Here is a 17,829-nt window from a genome sequence, read left to right on the forward strand (position 1 = left end):
GCTCTATCCCTTTCATATAAAATATGACTGGCATGGAGCCAGTGCTCAATTAATACTGGTTAAACTAATTTATTAATTCCTGAAAACAAAAGAAATTTTGAAAATGAAGGGAATATGAAGCTGAGAATGCTAGAGGAAGGAGACTAACCAACATAAATATTAATATGACATGGGAGTGAATTTCAAGGTATACATAAAAGGGAGTAAACTCTTAAAAATGCCAACCAAAAAAAGAGAACATATATGCATGAGAGTGTATCTGTGGTGAATTTAGGTATGGAGGCTAAGCATCCTTAGTCACTTCCAAACAGAGCTTCTTAAAAGAGATTCTTAAAAACATTCCAAAGACGCATATACTTGAAACAACCACTTGGGATCTAATTTCCCCTGGATTATTCATCTGGGTGACACTGGCTTGCACATTCTTTCTCTAACACCCATGGTGCTTCTTGCTCTAACTTCAAGATCTCCCCTGGTTTGGTAATGCAATGTCGTGATAATGAAAAATGATACAGGACATAGGAAAAGCTGCCTGGCTTTAGAAACCGAGAAGAAAGAAGCTGCACAGTGAAGGAACCCACTGGACTCTTTCACTGGGGAAGTGAGAAACAATATTCCTGGTGTCCAAACCTAAGTATCATTAAACTCTACAAAAGATCCATGTGCTTTGGTAACAACAAAAGGACATGCTGATGTTGTTTCTCAGAAAAGTTTTGCTTACCCAGTGAGATGAAGATGCTATAGTTCTCCAACATCACATCCCTGTACAAGGCCCTCTGGTCAGGGTCCAGTTGACCCCACTCCTCCTGGGTAAAGTTCACAGTCACATCCTCAAATGAAATTGATCCCTGTAACACACATATCTGATCAATCAGAAGTGCTCAGAGCTATATGACAGAGGAAATATATTTAGGAACCAATCCTTCACCATGTTTACTATTAAGTTCATCAGAAAAAGTTTATATAGGAGACTTATCATAGTCCCTGTTTTGTTTTATATATGGCGGGAGAAAGAGAAATATAATAACAATAATAATAATAATAATAAATAAATAAACACATACAGGGATGCCTGGGTGGCTAAGCGTCTGCCTTCGGCTCAAGTCGTGATCCCAGGGTCCTGGGATTGGGTCCCGCGTTAGGCTCCCTGCTCGGTGGGAAGCCTGCTTCTCTCTCTGCCTGTTGCTCCCCCTGCTTGTGCGCTTACTCTTTCTCTGACAAATAAATGAAATCTTTAAAAAAAAAAAAAAAACCACATATACAAACATACACAAGCATAAGATATGTTATATACATGAAAGTGTCCTAGTTTCTGTGGATATTAAAATACATAAAACACTGTTTCTACTTTCAGGAAGCTTACAATCTAGTATGGATGCAAACTGGATTAAATAATAGCATAAGATCAAGAGAGAACTGAATTTGGGGCTTTGAAGATATAAAATGCCCTAATCTGTGGTAATTTTGGCATTGTTCATTTAGACAAGAGCTCTCCAAAGTATTTGATGACTCACCCTTTTAAAAGAGGAAAACTTTTAAGCATCAAATTGGCACAAATCTGTGGCAATGTATAGGTATGTCTGAATGTTTGTCTTTATAGGTAGTCCATACTTTGCATGGTCCTGACATGCACGAATTTCAGTTACCACAATGCATTTAGTTAAGTAACAACAGTCTCCTAACAACACAGTCAGATTTCAGTTACTATGGTAACTGTGAGTAATCACATAAAGTACAAACTTGCTGCTTGCTCTTCAATCCACAAATCACTACATAAATAACAAACATCATGAACGATTATCAATCACGTCATTTTTTTTCTCAAAGTCCACGAGTGACTGGTCACTGCACATCCATTACTCAGTCCACACACAAACAACAAAACACATGTTCCCTCCTTGTCTCCTGGCAATACGGCATTTTGCAAAAATAGTTAAATAGTTTGCAAAAGGGAACTGGCCAACAAAGATGAAAGAAAGAGCAGCAAAGAAATGAGAAGTGATTACAGTAGAAGTGAAATTCAAATCAAATATAAATGGAGTTTTAGAACTACCTGACTGTGGGAATGCTGATACTGCCTCCATTTGAGACACTCTAGATCTACAACCAAAGGATCTTAATGAAGAGGTACTTAGTACTAAATATTATAGTATTTTTTCATTTTTATACACATTTATAATCAACAGAAAGATTTTTAATGTTTTGACAAATATTTTTAAAGGTTGCAGAACAACTACCACTTTCCCCATGATTAAGACTGCTTTGGGGCGCCTGGGTGGCTCAGTCGTTAAGCATCTGCCTTCAGCTCAGGGCGTGATCCCGGCACTATGGGATCGAGCCCCACATCAGGCTCATCCACTGGGAGCCTGCTTCTTCCTCTCCCACTCCCCCTGCTTGTGTTCCCTCTCGCTGGCTGTCTCTCTCTCTCTGTCAAATAAATAAATAAAATCTTAAAAAAAAAAAAAAAGACTGCTTTGCATGGTTTCAGTGTACACGCCCATTTTTACAGCCCCCGAAGTGAGAACTGCCTATGGGTTGCACGTATGTGTCTGCATACATTCAGTATATAGTACATATAGCCACCAAATTCACCTAAGCTCAAAGAGGGTAGCGTGCTGACTGACTGGCTAAGGAATTAACTGAAGGTGTGTCAGACCACTCTGGGCATTTATCACTCTGTATAAACACAGCTGATGGCTGAAGGATAAACCAGATTAAAAATAATGTTTTAGGTAAATGCTTCAGGGACTCTAGCAATGGCCAAGTCAGCCAGAAAAATGGATATTGATTTTGTTTTAAGGCAGGTCTTTGATGAGATAGATCACGATGGTCTAAATCCACAGTATGGGAAATCTCCACTTCAAAAATCAATATAGTCCCTTAAAGCTGCCTATATACGCCCTGCTGATAACCTGAAAGGGAATTCACTGGGTTTTATCTTTCCAACAATTTGCTTTACAAATCCCTGAAGTCAGTTCTTTCATTGAGGAGAGAAAACAGATAAAGGAATGGCATTTTACATTTCTGAATAAGCTCACAATAGCTACCTACATGAATCACACCAAATCTTCACATGTAAACGGACAATGAAGCTTCACTACAAATTTAAGAACCGGTAACATGCACCAGATGAAGTGAAAAAGTGATTGTGAAGAAAACGAAACTATATAATCATTCTGATTCCAAGAATAGGAAACGACTGTTTTTAAAAACACTGGAGATTACAGAACTCAAAAGAACATTACTTCACCTCATACCCAATAGCAAACAAAATAAAAGCGTTGGTGAGGCTGTGGAAAAACTGGAACCCTTGTACACGTTGGTGGGATCGTAAAATGGTACAGCTGCTACAGAAAATAGTATAGTGTGTCCTCAAAGAATTAAAAATATAATTACCATATGTTATTTGTTTGCTAAGGTTTCCATAACCACACACTGGACGGCTTAAACAAAAGAAATTTATTGTCTCACAGTTCTGGAGGCTGGAAGTCCAAGATCAAGGTGTTAGCTCACTGACCTCCTCTTATCTCTAGACATTTTAATTCAACTACCTTGGAAATTACAGTGAATAACCAGATAACTTAGTCATGTCTAAATACTGCACCTGTTAATAAAGGATTTTAAAAAATTTATATTAAAAAAACCATTCCAATCACTTCTATAAGACATGAGATGTGGGAGGAGGGACAGTAAAACATGCAAAAGATCACATCAGGTCTAGAAAATAAAAATTCTTGATGTTGATGGAAAAAATACAAATATAAACCTATGTTAACTGTTTTCAGGAGAACCAATGGAAAAAAATAGAATACTGAATTTTCAAACCACTGGAAGGAGGAAATATAATCAACAAAGAAAGTAAAGAAGATGGGATAAATAAAAATACAAATAAAGGTGGAGGAACTAAAACTAAACATCATCAGTGACCGCAATAAATGTGAATAAGTTAAATATCCAATATAAAAGGAAATCTCATGTCATGCATAAAAATAATACCACCAAGTACTGTTTACTAGTCACATGATCATAAAATAGGTATGTATATATTTATTTATATATGTATGTATGTATTTATACACACACCACATATATATTCACAAATATATATATATTTATACACACAACACATAAACACAATACAACAGATCACTGTTGTATCTTCTTATAGGACTTGTCATGGTTAGTTTTACATGTCAACTTGGTAGACTACAGTATGCAGTTATTTCATAAAACAGTTATCTAAGTGTTGCTATGAAGGCATTTTATAGATGTGGCTAATATATACAACAGGTTGACTTTAAGTAGTCAAGTAGTTAAGTAGTACTAAGTACCTCATGTGGGTGGGCCTCATCCAAACAGGTAAAGGCCTTTATGAGCACAAGTTTCCCCCAAAAGAAGGAATTCTGCCTTAAGACTGCAGCATTAAGTCCTGAGTTTCCAATCTGCTGGTTTGACCTTCAAATTTTAGACTTGCCAGCCCCCACAATCACATAAGCCAATTCCACAAAACAAATGTATACATATGTGTATTTATGTGTGTCTGTATTATATGCTATCTGTACACACACACACACACACACACACTATTGGTTCTGTTTCTCTGGGGAATGCTGATACAGGGCTTACAAAATATTTACTTTTCTTCATCTTAGTTTTTTTCTCCATTCTATCTCCTGCCTCTCTCCCAAATGCCACCAGAAGCTGAAAGAGATGAGGGATGGAATCTCCTCTACAAGCTTAAGCAGGAGCATATCCCTGAGAACACCTTGATTTCAGACTTCTAGCCTCCAGAACTGTGAAAGAATAAATTTCTGTTGTTTTAAGCTACCAAATTTGTGGTAACTTGTTATAGCATTCACAGGAAAACAATATACCAACTCTGCAAAAACCGTATAGAAAATCAACAATTTGCTTTGCTCACTGGGAATATATCGGAGCAGCAATAGAAGTGAGAGCAATAGCTCTCACTTAAACAAGCACAACATTCAGGGTTTGAATTTCAAATTGAGTGGTTGTCCATCCTTTGAAATAGTTAAAAATCCACAGAATATGAAATGAGTCAAGAAAAATAATAAGAATTATAATGTACCAAAGATAATCACAGGAGGATAAGCTTTGCTAAAAGGCAACAGGAAAAGGACAATACTTTGAAGCAGAAAAAAGAAATCATCAACTCTTGGGGCACCTGGATGGCTCAGTCGGTTAAGTGTCTGACTCTTTGTTTTGGCTCAGGTCATGATCTCAGAGTTGTGAGACAGAGCTCCATGTGGGGCTTCAAGTTCAGTGGGAGTCTGCTTGAGATTCTCTCCTCTGCCCCTCCCCCCTCAAATAAATAAATACATCTTTAAAAAAAAAATCATCAACTTGAATCACAACTAAGTTATGCTTTGGCCTTCTGCTCTCTGCACCCACTAAAGAACAATCAGAGGTGAAGGTGATGGACAGCATTCATCTCAGACTTGTTAACTGAGGTTGTCAACCACCTTACTTTCAGGAAGACAAGAATTTTTTGAGGCTTCAGGCCAGGAAATCTTTGTGTTCCATGAAGAATTACTTTTATTTTTATGGTCAAGGCAAAGCATTTTCCTTTTGGACAGAGTATCAAAGATAAATTTGCACATAATTATTATTAGAAAAATTTCTGTTACCTAACATAATGTGTAATACATATACTAATGGAAAACAATTATAATCATCTCCACATAATTAACATGTTGACCTTTCCTTGCTTTCAATCTGTTAACTCTATGTACTCCTTGATAGCTTTTATCATTTTTATCTTTCATTGTTTTATGCAATGAAAAACAGCTCACCTGGGATTTGTTCTTTTTCTGTTCCTTTTGGGAAAGTACAGAGAAGGTTGAATGTACAGCTATGGGAGAAGAAAACAGTAGGTCATGTGAGATTTGGCTGCTATAGACTTTTAAGATTCAGCTCCTAAGACCCCATGCCCAACAGATAGTTAAACGTTAGCCTGGAGGAAAAAGCTCTTTGGCCCCTGAGTCAGCAAGAACCACGTGCAGGGAGAATTCACATGTGTGACTCTTGACAGGAACTGCAGAGCCTGGCTGAGCAATTTTTCACTGGGCTTATTTCCAAATGATTTATAAATTTCATTTTTCTTTCAGAACCAATCTAGGACTAATTTAACAAAGATACCAAAAGACAAATCGTTATTTTTCATTATCAATGTTGTAGGAAAAATACTGAAGATATTTGTTTACTTACATTCCTACTCAGTTGCTTACCATTAGAGTTAGAGAAATCAACTCTGCAGAAAAGGATGAGGTTGCTTTATGGACAGACCTCCTTTAAAAACTGTTTCTAACTAAGTTGTGATAGAACCTGGTGGACGACTTACCTCGTGAACAGTTTACTGGACCTGGCACTGCCACTAACAAACTGGGTGACTCTGGGCAGGCTACTTATACACTCAGAGTAAAGGTTTCTCAGCTCTGAAATTAAGCAGACACAGATAATCCTATTCTATGCCTCTATAAAGTCAGGGTAGATGGAGCAGTAGCATACCTCTAGAGGGACACAGAAGAGCAGCTCAAAATCTAGAAAAAGTGGGTGGAGGCTGAAGGCAGGGCATGTTTATCAAAGGCTGGAGATAGAATTCCTTCAGTTGTACCTAATGATCTCTCCCTGCAGACCATGCAGACATGAACCCTCTAATGAATTTATTTTCCACACAACCTGCCCCTTGTGCTTGCTTCAGCAGCACATATACCACACAACCTGCCCCTCACCCACCACTCTCAGTCTCCCACTCACCTATCTTTTCTGAAGCTTGGTCCAGACCTTTCACCATCACGGTGAGGCCCTCTGGATGTGGTGATAGTGAGGCAATGCTCATTCTGAGCAGAATAAAGAACGGCTACTGCAAGACTATGCAAACCTAGGACCTGCTCCTTTCTAGCAGTTTCCTGCCTCTGCTCTATAGCTGTGGTTGAGAAGTCTGAGGTCAGAGGTGTGGCTTTCAAGGTGGGATTCCTATTCCTGGGGCTTTCTCCTTCTTACTTCACAAAAGCTGCTTTCTTCCAAGGGAGCTGGAACCTAGTTAAAAGACAAAATCATTTAGTTAGAAGTGTGATTCAGGGATCCAAATCTCACAGAACTTATCTGCCTAAACTCTAAAGCTACTGAGGATGCTAAAAGTTGGGCAGTGCAATAAATTATGCAGTCTGAGCCAATGATTCTGACATACCAAGAAATACCAAAATACAGGACCACAAGGTGAGATTCAGCTCACACACTTTGGGGTTTTTCCTTGGGCCCTAAAGAAGGTGCTGTGAGAAATACGATGCTGGTTTTGGACAGGGTTGTCTACCAGGACTGTGAGACCTTGACTATTTCACTTGAGCCCTCTGAGCCTCTATTTCCTTGTCTGACAAAACAGAAAAGTTACGTAAAGGCCGTTATTAGGATTAAATAAAATTTAGTCAACGAAAAGGACAAATATCTTCCAAAAACCTTAACAGCTAATATTAACTAAGTTCTGCTCCGATGTTAAAACTGTATACATATTTTTTAAACGTGTGTCAAAAATTTAATCCTCAGAACAACCCCGTGTGGCACATACCATTCTTGTTTTACAGATGAAGAAATCTAGTCTCACGTAGCTCCGTCATCTTGCCAGCAGTAACCAACGTACACCCGGCTCCCCTGGATCCGAAGCTCAGGCCCCCTGCCCGCAGCCGCGCCGACACTGCGGCCCCACGTGAACGCCCGCGCCCAAGGGACAGAGGCGCCCGGCCTGGCCGTCCCTCCCCGAGGCCGCCCCCACCCGCCTTCGGCTGGCCCCTCCCCACCGCTGCCCCTGCGGGCCCTCGCCCACCCGTCCTGGGCTCACCCGCCGCTCCCACTGGCGCAGCGCCAGCCCCCGCCCGGCGCGCTCCAGGATTTCCTCCGCGTTAGAAGGGAAACCCGCGGAAAACACCTGCAGACCGAAGTTAAATGCGCGCACAAGCCTCGGAGAACATGGAAGACCCTTTCTCCGAACCGGAGCCGTGTGAGGCGAGGAAACGTAGGACTACGTTTCCCATAAGCCCCAGCACCACGCCCCGTCTGAAGAGTGTCCCCTGGAGGGCAGAGGTCCCTCTCAGGGATTCTCCTAGAGACTTGCTGCGCTGGTTCTTTCTGGACCGCAGGGCATCGCAAAACAATGCAGTGTGTTGCGAGGTTGCTGAAGGAATTAGTTTAAGAGAGTAAGCTGTAAAGGACACGTCCGGGGCCACTAGGGAACCGTGAATTATATAGTTACAATATAAAACGGTTCATTTTGACCACTGTACTCAGTAGAATAGCCTCTCCTTGCCTCCAAATTCATGTCCATCAAGAGCCTCAGATTTTGACTTATTTTTGAACAGGGTCTTCGCAGATGTCACTCGTTAAGTTAAAATGAGGTCATACTGGATGAGGGTGGGCCCTGATGATAGGAGACAGAGGCATGGGAGACAGAGGCATGGGAGAATGCCTTGTGAATATGGAGACAGATTGGAGGGACATGGCTACGAGCCAATGGGCGTCAAAGATTTCCAAAAACCATCAGGAGTTAGGAGAGAAGCATGGAAGAGATTCCCTCTTAGAACCTCAAATAGGAAACAACCCTTCTGACACCTTGATTCTGAAGCGGGCATCCCTCGTGTTAGTTCAGACGAAATAATGAACACTAAGAGTCATATTGTTTCCAGGCACGCCGGGACCAACACATAGACCCAGGCCCAAGAGACAGGAACGCTTGTATCGTTCAGAGGAACATGAAGAAAAGCAACTCCCTAGCTTATGCACGCACAAGCAGATACAAGCAGCTGATCAGCACTCTCCTAAACACATAATCACCAGATGTACCTAAAGAAATCTCTAACATATGTAAAGACATTTTTCGGATTCCAAGTCTTTTGAGATAGAACAGGCCTCTGTGGGACCAGATGAAGTGGCACCAGAAGTAACTACAATCTGTTAACATTACTTCCTAGGCCTCCAGTCAATAGCATCCATCTTCTCAAGAAACCCCGGCCCCAAATTTTGCCTTAAGAAGCCATCACCTGTAAGCCATTAGGGAGTTTGAGACTTTGAGCATTAGCTCCCCATTCTCTTGGGATGCACCACACCAATAAAGAGCTTATCTTTCTTCACCGCAGAAGCTCAGTGTCAATCTCTACTGGCTTGCTGTGTATGGGGCAGAGGAGCACTGGTTTGGTTCTGGTATAATTTCAGACCTCTAGCCTCCAGAACTGTGAGAGAATTCCTGCCTGTTGTTTTAAACCACCCAAGTTGTGGTGCTTTCTTAAGGCAACCCTAGGAAACTAGTACACCCTTCAACTGTGGAATTGGCACTCTAGGCACATTTGTCAGGCTTCCCTGGCCTCATAGGCTGAATCACCAAGCTTTGATTTTGGTCTCAATACTGGAATATAGACGCACATCCTGTGTGATGGTATATCCAGAGGTCTATTGTCTTATCTGGATGGCTCAGGTCTGATCAGCCTAAACTAACATCTGTTGGTTTCAGTGATATTCACTGTCAAAGGGTCCTTTTCCACTGGAGTCCACATGGGTGACAACAGGAGCAAGGGATCCTACACAATCTGTTATGACAATGTGTGACCCCACAGGGGCTTAGGGCTTAATCCTGCCGATAGGCACTGAAGCATCCCGCCATCCTGTTGGCTATTGCTTTTAAGTCAGTGAAAACGTAGCAAGATGTATTTTGGGGGAGTGTTTTACCGGACAAGCACCACAGCCTACAACTCGGACCATTGGGGGAATTTTCTTTTGCATATAAGGTTTGTAACAGTTTTCTCTGTGGACGCACAGCCATGGTGGCTCAGTGCACTATCAGCCCTTAACCTACCTAATCTGTTCATCATCAAAGTCCAGGCCTCCTCAAGGACTTCAGTGTTCCAACACCCCCAAGAAGCAGAAGGTGCTGGCACAGACTCCAACCTCTGAGAAAGCCACATCTGCAGAGGGAAATGTCTACCTTCATGTAGGTGGGAAATCTGACTGATGCCTGACTGGTGCTCTAGGGTGCACAGTGGTCAGTCACTGACGTTTGCAGCTCAAGGGGCTTATTAGGACTGACTGACCCAAGTGGGAAAGCACACTGTAGAGCCTGGTAAATAGTTAAGTACCCGTCTCTACCAGCTCTTTATCAGGATGTTAATCCATCCTCTGTCTTGTACTACTTTACTGATATTACATGGCTGGGCTGGGAGAGCCTGGCTGGGCACTTGTCCCAGTACTTCTGTCCAAACACTCCTTAAAACTAAGAGAAGCATCATGCATACTTAAAATATCAATGTTGACAATATATTTAGCAGTATCAGTTATAGCCACTTGGGTGTGTGGAATGTCCACTTCATAAAACATGAGATGATTTAGTTTCAAAGGCTGGAACAGCCAAACACGAAAATGTCAACAGCAGTGAAACATCACTGAACAACCATCAAAGGTTCAATGTAGTCAATCTATGAGGATCTTGTGGGGCCCACTCTCCCCCACTCTCCACCAAATATGGCCTTACCTCTAGCCACATGTCCCCTATCATTGTATTTTGTGAACAATCTGTTTTCAAGTTTTACAGGTCTGTGGACACAGTATAATTATGCCCCATACCTAGAGTCTCACTGATTTCTGATTCAGATGATTTAGAAGTTGGGATTGGGGACTTTTTGAGTTACTGTATTCAGGTGAGATTTGGGACTTAGAGTTAAGGCTGGAATAAATTAAGATTTGGGAGATATATTGGGACTTGGTGAATGTACTTTGCATGTAGGAAGGACATGAATTTTGGGGGACCAGAAGGAAGACTGTTATGGGTTGAACTGTGTTCCTCCAAAAAGAAATGCTTAAGAGCTAACACTCGGTACCTGTGAATGTGACCTGATTTGGAAATAGGGTCTTTGCAGACATAATCAAGTTAAGAGGAGGTCATACTGGAATAGAGTGGGCCCTAATCCAATGACTGGTGTCCTTGTAAGAAGGAAATTTAGACACACACCATGTGATCATGGAGATAGAGACAGGAGTGATGCATCTAGAAGCCAAGGAATGCTAATGACTGTCAGCAACTACCAGAAGCTAGGAAGAGGCAAGGGAGATCCCCAGAGGCTTCAGAGAGTGCAAGGCTGTGTCAACACTTTGATTTTGGGCTTCTAGCCTCCAAACCAGAGAATAAATTTCTATTGTGTAAGCCACCTAATTTGTGGCACTTTGTTATGGAAGCCCAAGGAAACGAATACAAATGGCAAAGGAACTCCAGGGCACACAGCCTGGGGCACCTGACGTGGCAGGTCCTGGCAGACAGACTATCCAGACCCTCTACCTTCCTTTTGAGGATACCTCCGGGCATTGACTATTCAGGTATGCCACAGCAGTTCTCATTCACACAGCAGATGCAGGCCATAGTATTCAAGAGTTCCTAAGTAGACTGTATTACACCCTTTAATTAATTCCCAAACACATCCAGTCAAAGACTAGTGCCATTTCTGTTGCCAAGAATACTTAGCAGTAGGCAACTCTCTGCAGCATTTGCTGGACATATGCTCCATATCACCCCCAGGAAGCAGTTACTATTAAAAGGTAAAATGTACTATTAACGGACAACCTAAAAAGCTAAGTAGACAGCTCATACTCCCAGTGAAGCACACACTTAATAACCCTTCTTACTCTTATTTTCCTCTTACCTACCTCTGAGAAACTGGACTGTAGGAACTTATGGGTGGTAAAGAAGAGCTGATGGTGGGCGATTCCAACCCGGTACTTCTCTTACCACCTGGTTATACTTGCTGAATCTGGGAGGCTCTGATATTGATGGTAACCTTCACAGACATGAGATAACAATACATAAGGTGGGTCCTAGTGTGACCCACATAACAGGGAATGGATATGTTCTAGGATGACAGAAAATGTATAAGAAGAAACCACTGAATGCTTTACATGGTATACTATATCTGGTTGAACAGTGTGGGTTGAAAGTTATTAAGGACGGGGCAAAAAGGGGAAGTAGTTGCTTCAGGGATTGGTTATACTGATCACATGGTCAAACCGGTAGAATCCCAGCTGTTGGGGAAGAAACAGAACCTAGGAGGCCAGGATTGGTGGGACTATTAAATTCTCTTGGCTTGCATCTGCTGAACACCTGGGCTGGGCTGTCATCTCAGACTATCACCACTGCCCTCAACTTAACTACTGGATTCTATTCTACTGGGTGTCCCTCAACTGAGGCCTGAAAATTTTAGAAGCGGATGGCCCCCATCCAAGATGACAAAACAAGCTTAATTTTCTGTACAAGCATGAGTCCCCTCAGCCTTATTGCTGATACCCTGTAGTCCCCATATTGCTTAAGGAAAAAAAGCACTCCCTGGATACTTTTCCTAGACGATAGATATGGCTCTGAAATTTATTGCTGGATTGGTCATCTTTAGTCTCACTGTGCTGATAAAAACTTAATAACTATTCCTTTGTACACATCAGAAAGTAGCATCCCTCCTACCAATCCTTTTTTGGTACTTAAGATTCCTTACATTATAATCCCAAATTTTAGACACGTAAGATTTAGACCCTGACCAATGACCCTGAGGAGGTCACTACTACCAAGAATAACCTTTCTAGAGTGAGTGGTAATGAACAAGCACGTCACCCAGGATTTCCTGCTGGCCAGACAAAGTGTGTGTGACCGCTTCAGCTAGCTTCCCAAACACGGAAAGTAAACAACTCAATCTCCCCCTAAGAGGAAGCAGCTCCTTACAGTTAATCTCAATGGTATCTGCAACATATTTACCTGGCTTGGATCTGGACGGGGAACATGGCTACAATCTTCTCTCCTAAGTGGAGCTCAGCATCCTGCTGATGCTCAGTTGGGATCATGTTTATCTACGGTTGTCTAAGACAAATAGGAAGGATGGGTACAATTAATTATGGTATACGATGAGATATCCCATGCTTCAAAAAAATCTTAGCTGTTGACAGGAAAGGTTGGGGGAAAGTTGTAAAGAAATGGTTCTGCCATGACACACTAATGAACTGGTGCATCTCTTGAGTCTTGGTGAAACATCCTACAGCTCCTTTGAAAGCAAGGGGAGGTAAGCCTGGCAAGGAGCTGCCGTGAGACAGTTTTTCATACCTGTCTTATAGGAGACTGCTACAAGGCAATTTCTCATCCATCCGCCTAGTGTCGGATGAGTGCAAGACTTTCCACCTTTCCCTCTTTCCCTCTTCCCCTTTTCAGAGACAGCTACAGAGGGTTTATTGAAAAGGGGGGGGACCATGATCTTTCACTTCTGGGCTGGAGATCTGGGCACGCCATTTTTGCTCTGATCCTCTGAAGAGGCAGGGTAAGCCTCCAGAGAACAAACGCCACACAGAGGCCTGGCTTTCACTGAGCCCAGCCTCCTGACAAGGGGTGGGGCAACACCACCCAGGCAAAGACACCTGAGAAGCAGCACAGCAGGCCCCTCTCCCAGAAGACAGACTGGAAGAGCAGGTGGATTACAACTTTTGGATCCCACAGGACTGTACAACTCCAGCGCCAGGGGAAAATAGTATACTGAGCTCCAGGTGTTTTCTCACAACTCGTTTATCTTTCAGTCTAGAATTTTCCATTTCTTTTTTTTTAACCTTTTTCCCATTTCAGCTAGATTCTTATTTTACCAACTTATGTTAAGTCGGTTTTTAACCTTTATTTCTACACTTTATAGATATATGCTTCACTTTAGTCCTTTTTCACTCTATTCAATTTTACTTTTATATATGTATGTATATATATATACATGTGTATATATGTATATGTATATATATATATACACATGTATATATATATAAAGTTTTGCTTTCTTTGCAATTTTGTGACGTAGTGTCAAAATCATTTGGGAACAAGATCAAAATTCATTTGGGAACACACAGATCAAAATTCATTTGGGAACAAGTGGACCACCCTGCTTTGTCCACCCTGCAAGATTATAGTCTCTCTTTCACCCCTTGTTTTTTATTGTTTTGTTTTGGTTTAGTTTGGTTTGCTTTTCTGTGGTGGCTTCCAACCACTTCAGATTTTTCTAGGGTGTATTTTGCTTCAGTCGTGGTTGATATTTTGGACTCTGCTCATTTGTTCACCCATCCTTCTCTGGGCAAAATGAATAGGAGGAATTCATAACAAAAGAAAGAAACAGAGGCAAGGTTCTCTGCCACAGAGGTAATAGATATGGATATAAGTAAGATGTCAGAGACTGAATTCAGATAGCAATTATAAAGTCAATAGCTAGGCTTGAAAAAAGCATAAATGACAATACAGAATCTCTCAGGGCAGAAATGAGATCTAATCAGGCCAACTTAAAAATGCTATGAATGAGATGCAGTCTAAGCTGGATACTCTAACAGCCAGGGTAAACAAGGCAGAAGAGAGAATTAGTGATCTAGAAAATAAGCTGATGGAAAGGAAGGAAGTTGAGGAAAACAGAGATAGGCTGCTAGTAGCACATGAAAAGAGAAATTGGAGAAATTAATGATGCCAAGAAACGTTCCAATGTCAGAATTATTGGGATCCCTGAGGGGGTGGAGAGAGGGAGGGCTAGAAGCTATAATTGAGCAAATCATAGCTGAGAACTTCCCTAATCTGGGGAAGGAAACAAGCATTCAAGTCCAAGAGGCAGAGAGGACCCCTCCCAAAATCAATAAAAATAGACCAACACCCTGACATATAATAGTGAAGCTTGCAAATTTTACAGCCAAAGAAACTACCCTGAGAACAGCCAGGGAGAGGAGGTTCTTTACATATGGAGGGAAGAATATCAGAATAACATCAGATCTGTCCACAGAAACCTGGCAAGCCATAAAGGGTACTAAATGAAAAGAACATGCAGCCAAGAATACTTTATCCAGCAAGGCTGTCATTCAGAATGGATGGAGAGAAAAAGAGCTTTCAGGACAGGCAGAAACTGAAAGAATATGTGACCAACAAGCCAGCCCTACAAAAACTATTAAGGGGGATGCTGTAAGTAGCAGACAGACCCCACGAGTCACATAGACCAGCAAGAAACAGTGGCAATCTACAAAAACAGGGACTTTACAGGCAATACAATGGCACTAAATTCATATTTTTCAATAGTTACTCTGAATGTAAATGGGCTGAATGCTCCCATGAAAAGACAGGGTTTCAGATTGGATAAAAAAGCAGGACTCATCCATATGCTGTGTACAAGAGACTCATTTTGAATCTAAAGACACCTCTAGATTGAAAGTGAGGGGCTGGAGAACCATTTACCATGCTAATGGACCTCAAAAGAAAGCTGGGGTAGGAATCCTCATATCAGACAAATTAGATTTTAAACCAAAAACCATAGTAAGAGATGTAGAGGAACACTATATCATACTTAAAGGGTCTATCCAACAACAAGATCTAACAATTGTAAATATCTATACCCCCAACATGGGAGCAGCCAATTATATAAACTAATTAATAGCCAAAATAAAGAAACATATTGATAACAATACATTAATAGTAGGAGACTTCAACACTCCACTCACAGCAATGGACAGATCATCTAAGCAGAAGATCCACAAAGAAACAAGAGCTTTGAATCACACAACGGACCAGATAGACTTTGTAGATATATACAGAACATTCCATCTAAAACAACAGAATAATCATTCCTCTTGAGTGCACATGGAACTTTCTACAGAATAGATCACCTACTGGGTCACAAACCAGGTCTCAACTGATACCAAACGACTGAGATTATTCCCTGCATATTTTCAGACCACCATGCTTTGAAACTGGAACTCAACCACAAGAAGAAATTTGGAAGGAACTCAAACACTTGGAAGTTAAAGAGCATCCTGCTAAAGAATGACTGGACCAACCAGGAAATTAAAGAACTTAAACAATTCATTGAAACGAATGAGAGTGAAAACACATCGGTCCAAAACCTATGTGATACTGCAAAGGAAGTCCTAAGAGTGAAATACATAGTTATCCAAGCTCTCTCAAAAAATCAGAAAATTCCCAAATGCACAAGCTAACCATACACCCAAAGGAGCTAGAGAAAGAATAGCACATAAAACAAACCAAGCAAGAGAAAAGAAATAATAAAGATTAGAGCAAAAATCAATGAAATGAAAACAAAAAAACCCAGTAGAACAGATCAACAAAACTGGAAGCTGGTTCTTTGAAAGAATTAATAAGATCGATAAACCTCTGACCAGACTTATCCAAAAGAAAAGGGAAAGGACCCAAATCAATAAAATCATGAATGAAAAGGGAGAGATCACAACTAACACCAAGGAAATAGAAACAATGATTAGAAATTATTACCAGCAACTCTATGCCAACAAATTAAGCAATCTGGAAGAAATGGATGCATTCCTGGAAACTTATAAACTACCAAGACTGAAACAGGAAGAAACAGACAATCTGAACAGACCAATAACCAGTAAGGAAATTGAAGCTGTAATCAAAAACCTCCCAAAAAACTAGAGTCCAGGGCCAGGTGGCTTCCCAGGGGAATTCTACCAAACATTTAAAGCAGAAATAATACCAATTCTACTGAAGCTGTTTAAAAAAACAGAAATGGAAGGAAAACTTCCAAACTTGCTCTACAAGGCCAGCATTATCCTGATCCCAAAACCAGAGAAAGACCCCATTAAAAAAAGAATTACAGACCAATATCCCTGATGAACATGGATGTAAAAGTACTCAACAAGATCCTAGCCAATAGGATGCAACTGTATATTAAAAGGATTATTCACCACGAACAGGTGGGATTTATTCCTGAGATGCAAGGGTGGGTCAACATTTGGAAATCAATCAACATGCTAGAGCACATTAATAAAGGAAAAGACAAGAACTATATGATCCTCTCAACTGATGGAGAAAAAAAGCAGCATTTGACAAAATACAGCATCTTTTTTTAAAAAAAAATTTATTTATGAAAGAGACAGCAACAGCAGGGGGCAGGGAGAGAGAGAAGTGGGCCCCCTGCAGAGCAGGGACCCTGATGTGGGGCTCGATCTCAGGACCCCGGGACCACAACCTGAGCTGAAGGCAGCCGCCCAATCGTCTGAGCCACCCAGGCACCCCTATAGTATCCTTTCTTGATTAAAACCCTTCAAGTATAGGGATAGAGGGAACATACCTCAATACCATAAAAGCTACCTATGAAAAGCCCATAGTGAATATCATTCTCAATGGGGAAAAACTGAGAGCTTTTCCCTTAAGGTCAGGAACAAGACAGGGATGCCCACTCTCACCACTACTGTTCAACATCATACTAGAAGTGCTAGCCTCAGCAATCAGACAACAAAAAGAAATAAAAGGCATTCAAATTGGCAAAGAAGTCGTCAAACTCTCTGTCGTCAAACTCTCTGTCTTCATAGATGACATGATACTTTATGTGGAAAACCCAAAAGACTCCACCCCCAAATTACTAGAACTCATACAGCAATTCAGCAATGTGGCAGGATACAAAATCAATGCACAGAAGGGCACCTGGGTGGCTCAGTCAGTTAAGCATCTGCCTTCAGCTCAGGTCATGATCTCAGGGTCCTGGGATCAAGCCACATGGTGGGCTGCCTGCTTGGTGGGGAGTCTGCTTCTCCCTCTCCCTCTGCCTCTCTGCACCGCTTGTGTTCTCTCTCTTGAGCTCTTAAATGGGCAAATAAAATCTTAAAAACAAAAAACAAAAAAACAAAAAAAAATTACCAAGAAGGTGAAAAGACAATCCACAGAATGGGAAAAAATATTTATAAACTACATATTTGACAACAGTCTGTATCCAGTCTATATAAAGAACTCTTGTCACTTAATGATAAAAAAATAAACCAATTAAA

At 41.2% G+C, this 17,829-nt stretch overlaps 1 protein-coding gene across 8 annotated transcripts in view; it reads right to left on the bottom strand.

Annotated features, from left to right (window-relative positions):
* Nucleotides 1–17,829, bottom strand: part of LOC100466813 (zinc finger protein 883) — a 41,189-nt gene that overhangs the window by 4,824 nt on the left and 18,536 nt on the right. For 4 of the 8 annotated variants that reach the window (XM_034662915.1, XM_034662916.1, XM_034662909.1 and 1 more), the window contains 3 exons: nt 6,778–7,059; nt 5,814–5,872; nt 722–848 (listed from right to left, as the gene is read on the bottom strand). In XM_034662915.1, coding sequence (XP_034518806.1) covers nt 722–848; nt 5,814–5,872; nt 6,778–6,859 — 268 coding nt within the window. In that variant the 5' untranslated portion in view covers nt 6,860–7,059. Of the gene's footprint in view, nt 1–721; nt 849–1,156; nt 1,215–5,813; nt 5,873–6,777; nt 7,060–7,585; nt 7,723–7,855; nt 7,991–11,697; nt 11,829–12,790; nt 12,893–17,829 lie in introns of those variants that run through there. The other 4 variants (XM_034662913.1, XM_034662911.1, XM_034662910.1 and 1 more) reach the window with 4 other exon arrangements.

Source organism: Ailuropoda melanoleuca, chromosome 6 (genome assembly GCF_002007445.2).
Source record: "Ailuropoda melanoleuca isolate Jingjing chromosome 6, ASM200744v2, whole genome shotgun sequence".
NCBI classification, from domain to species: domain Eukaryota; kingdom Metazoa; phylum Chordata; class Mammalia; order Carnivora; family Ursidae; genus Ailuropoda; species Ailuropoda melanoleuca.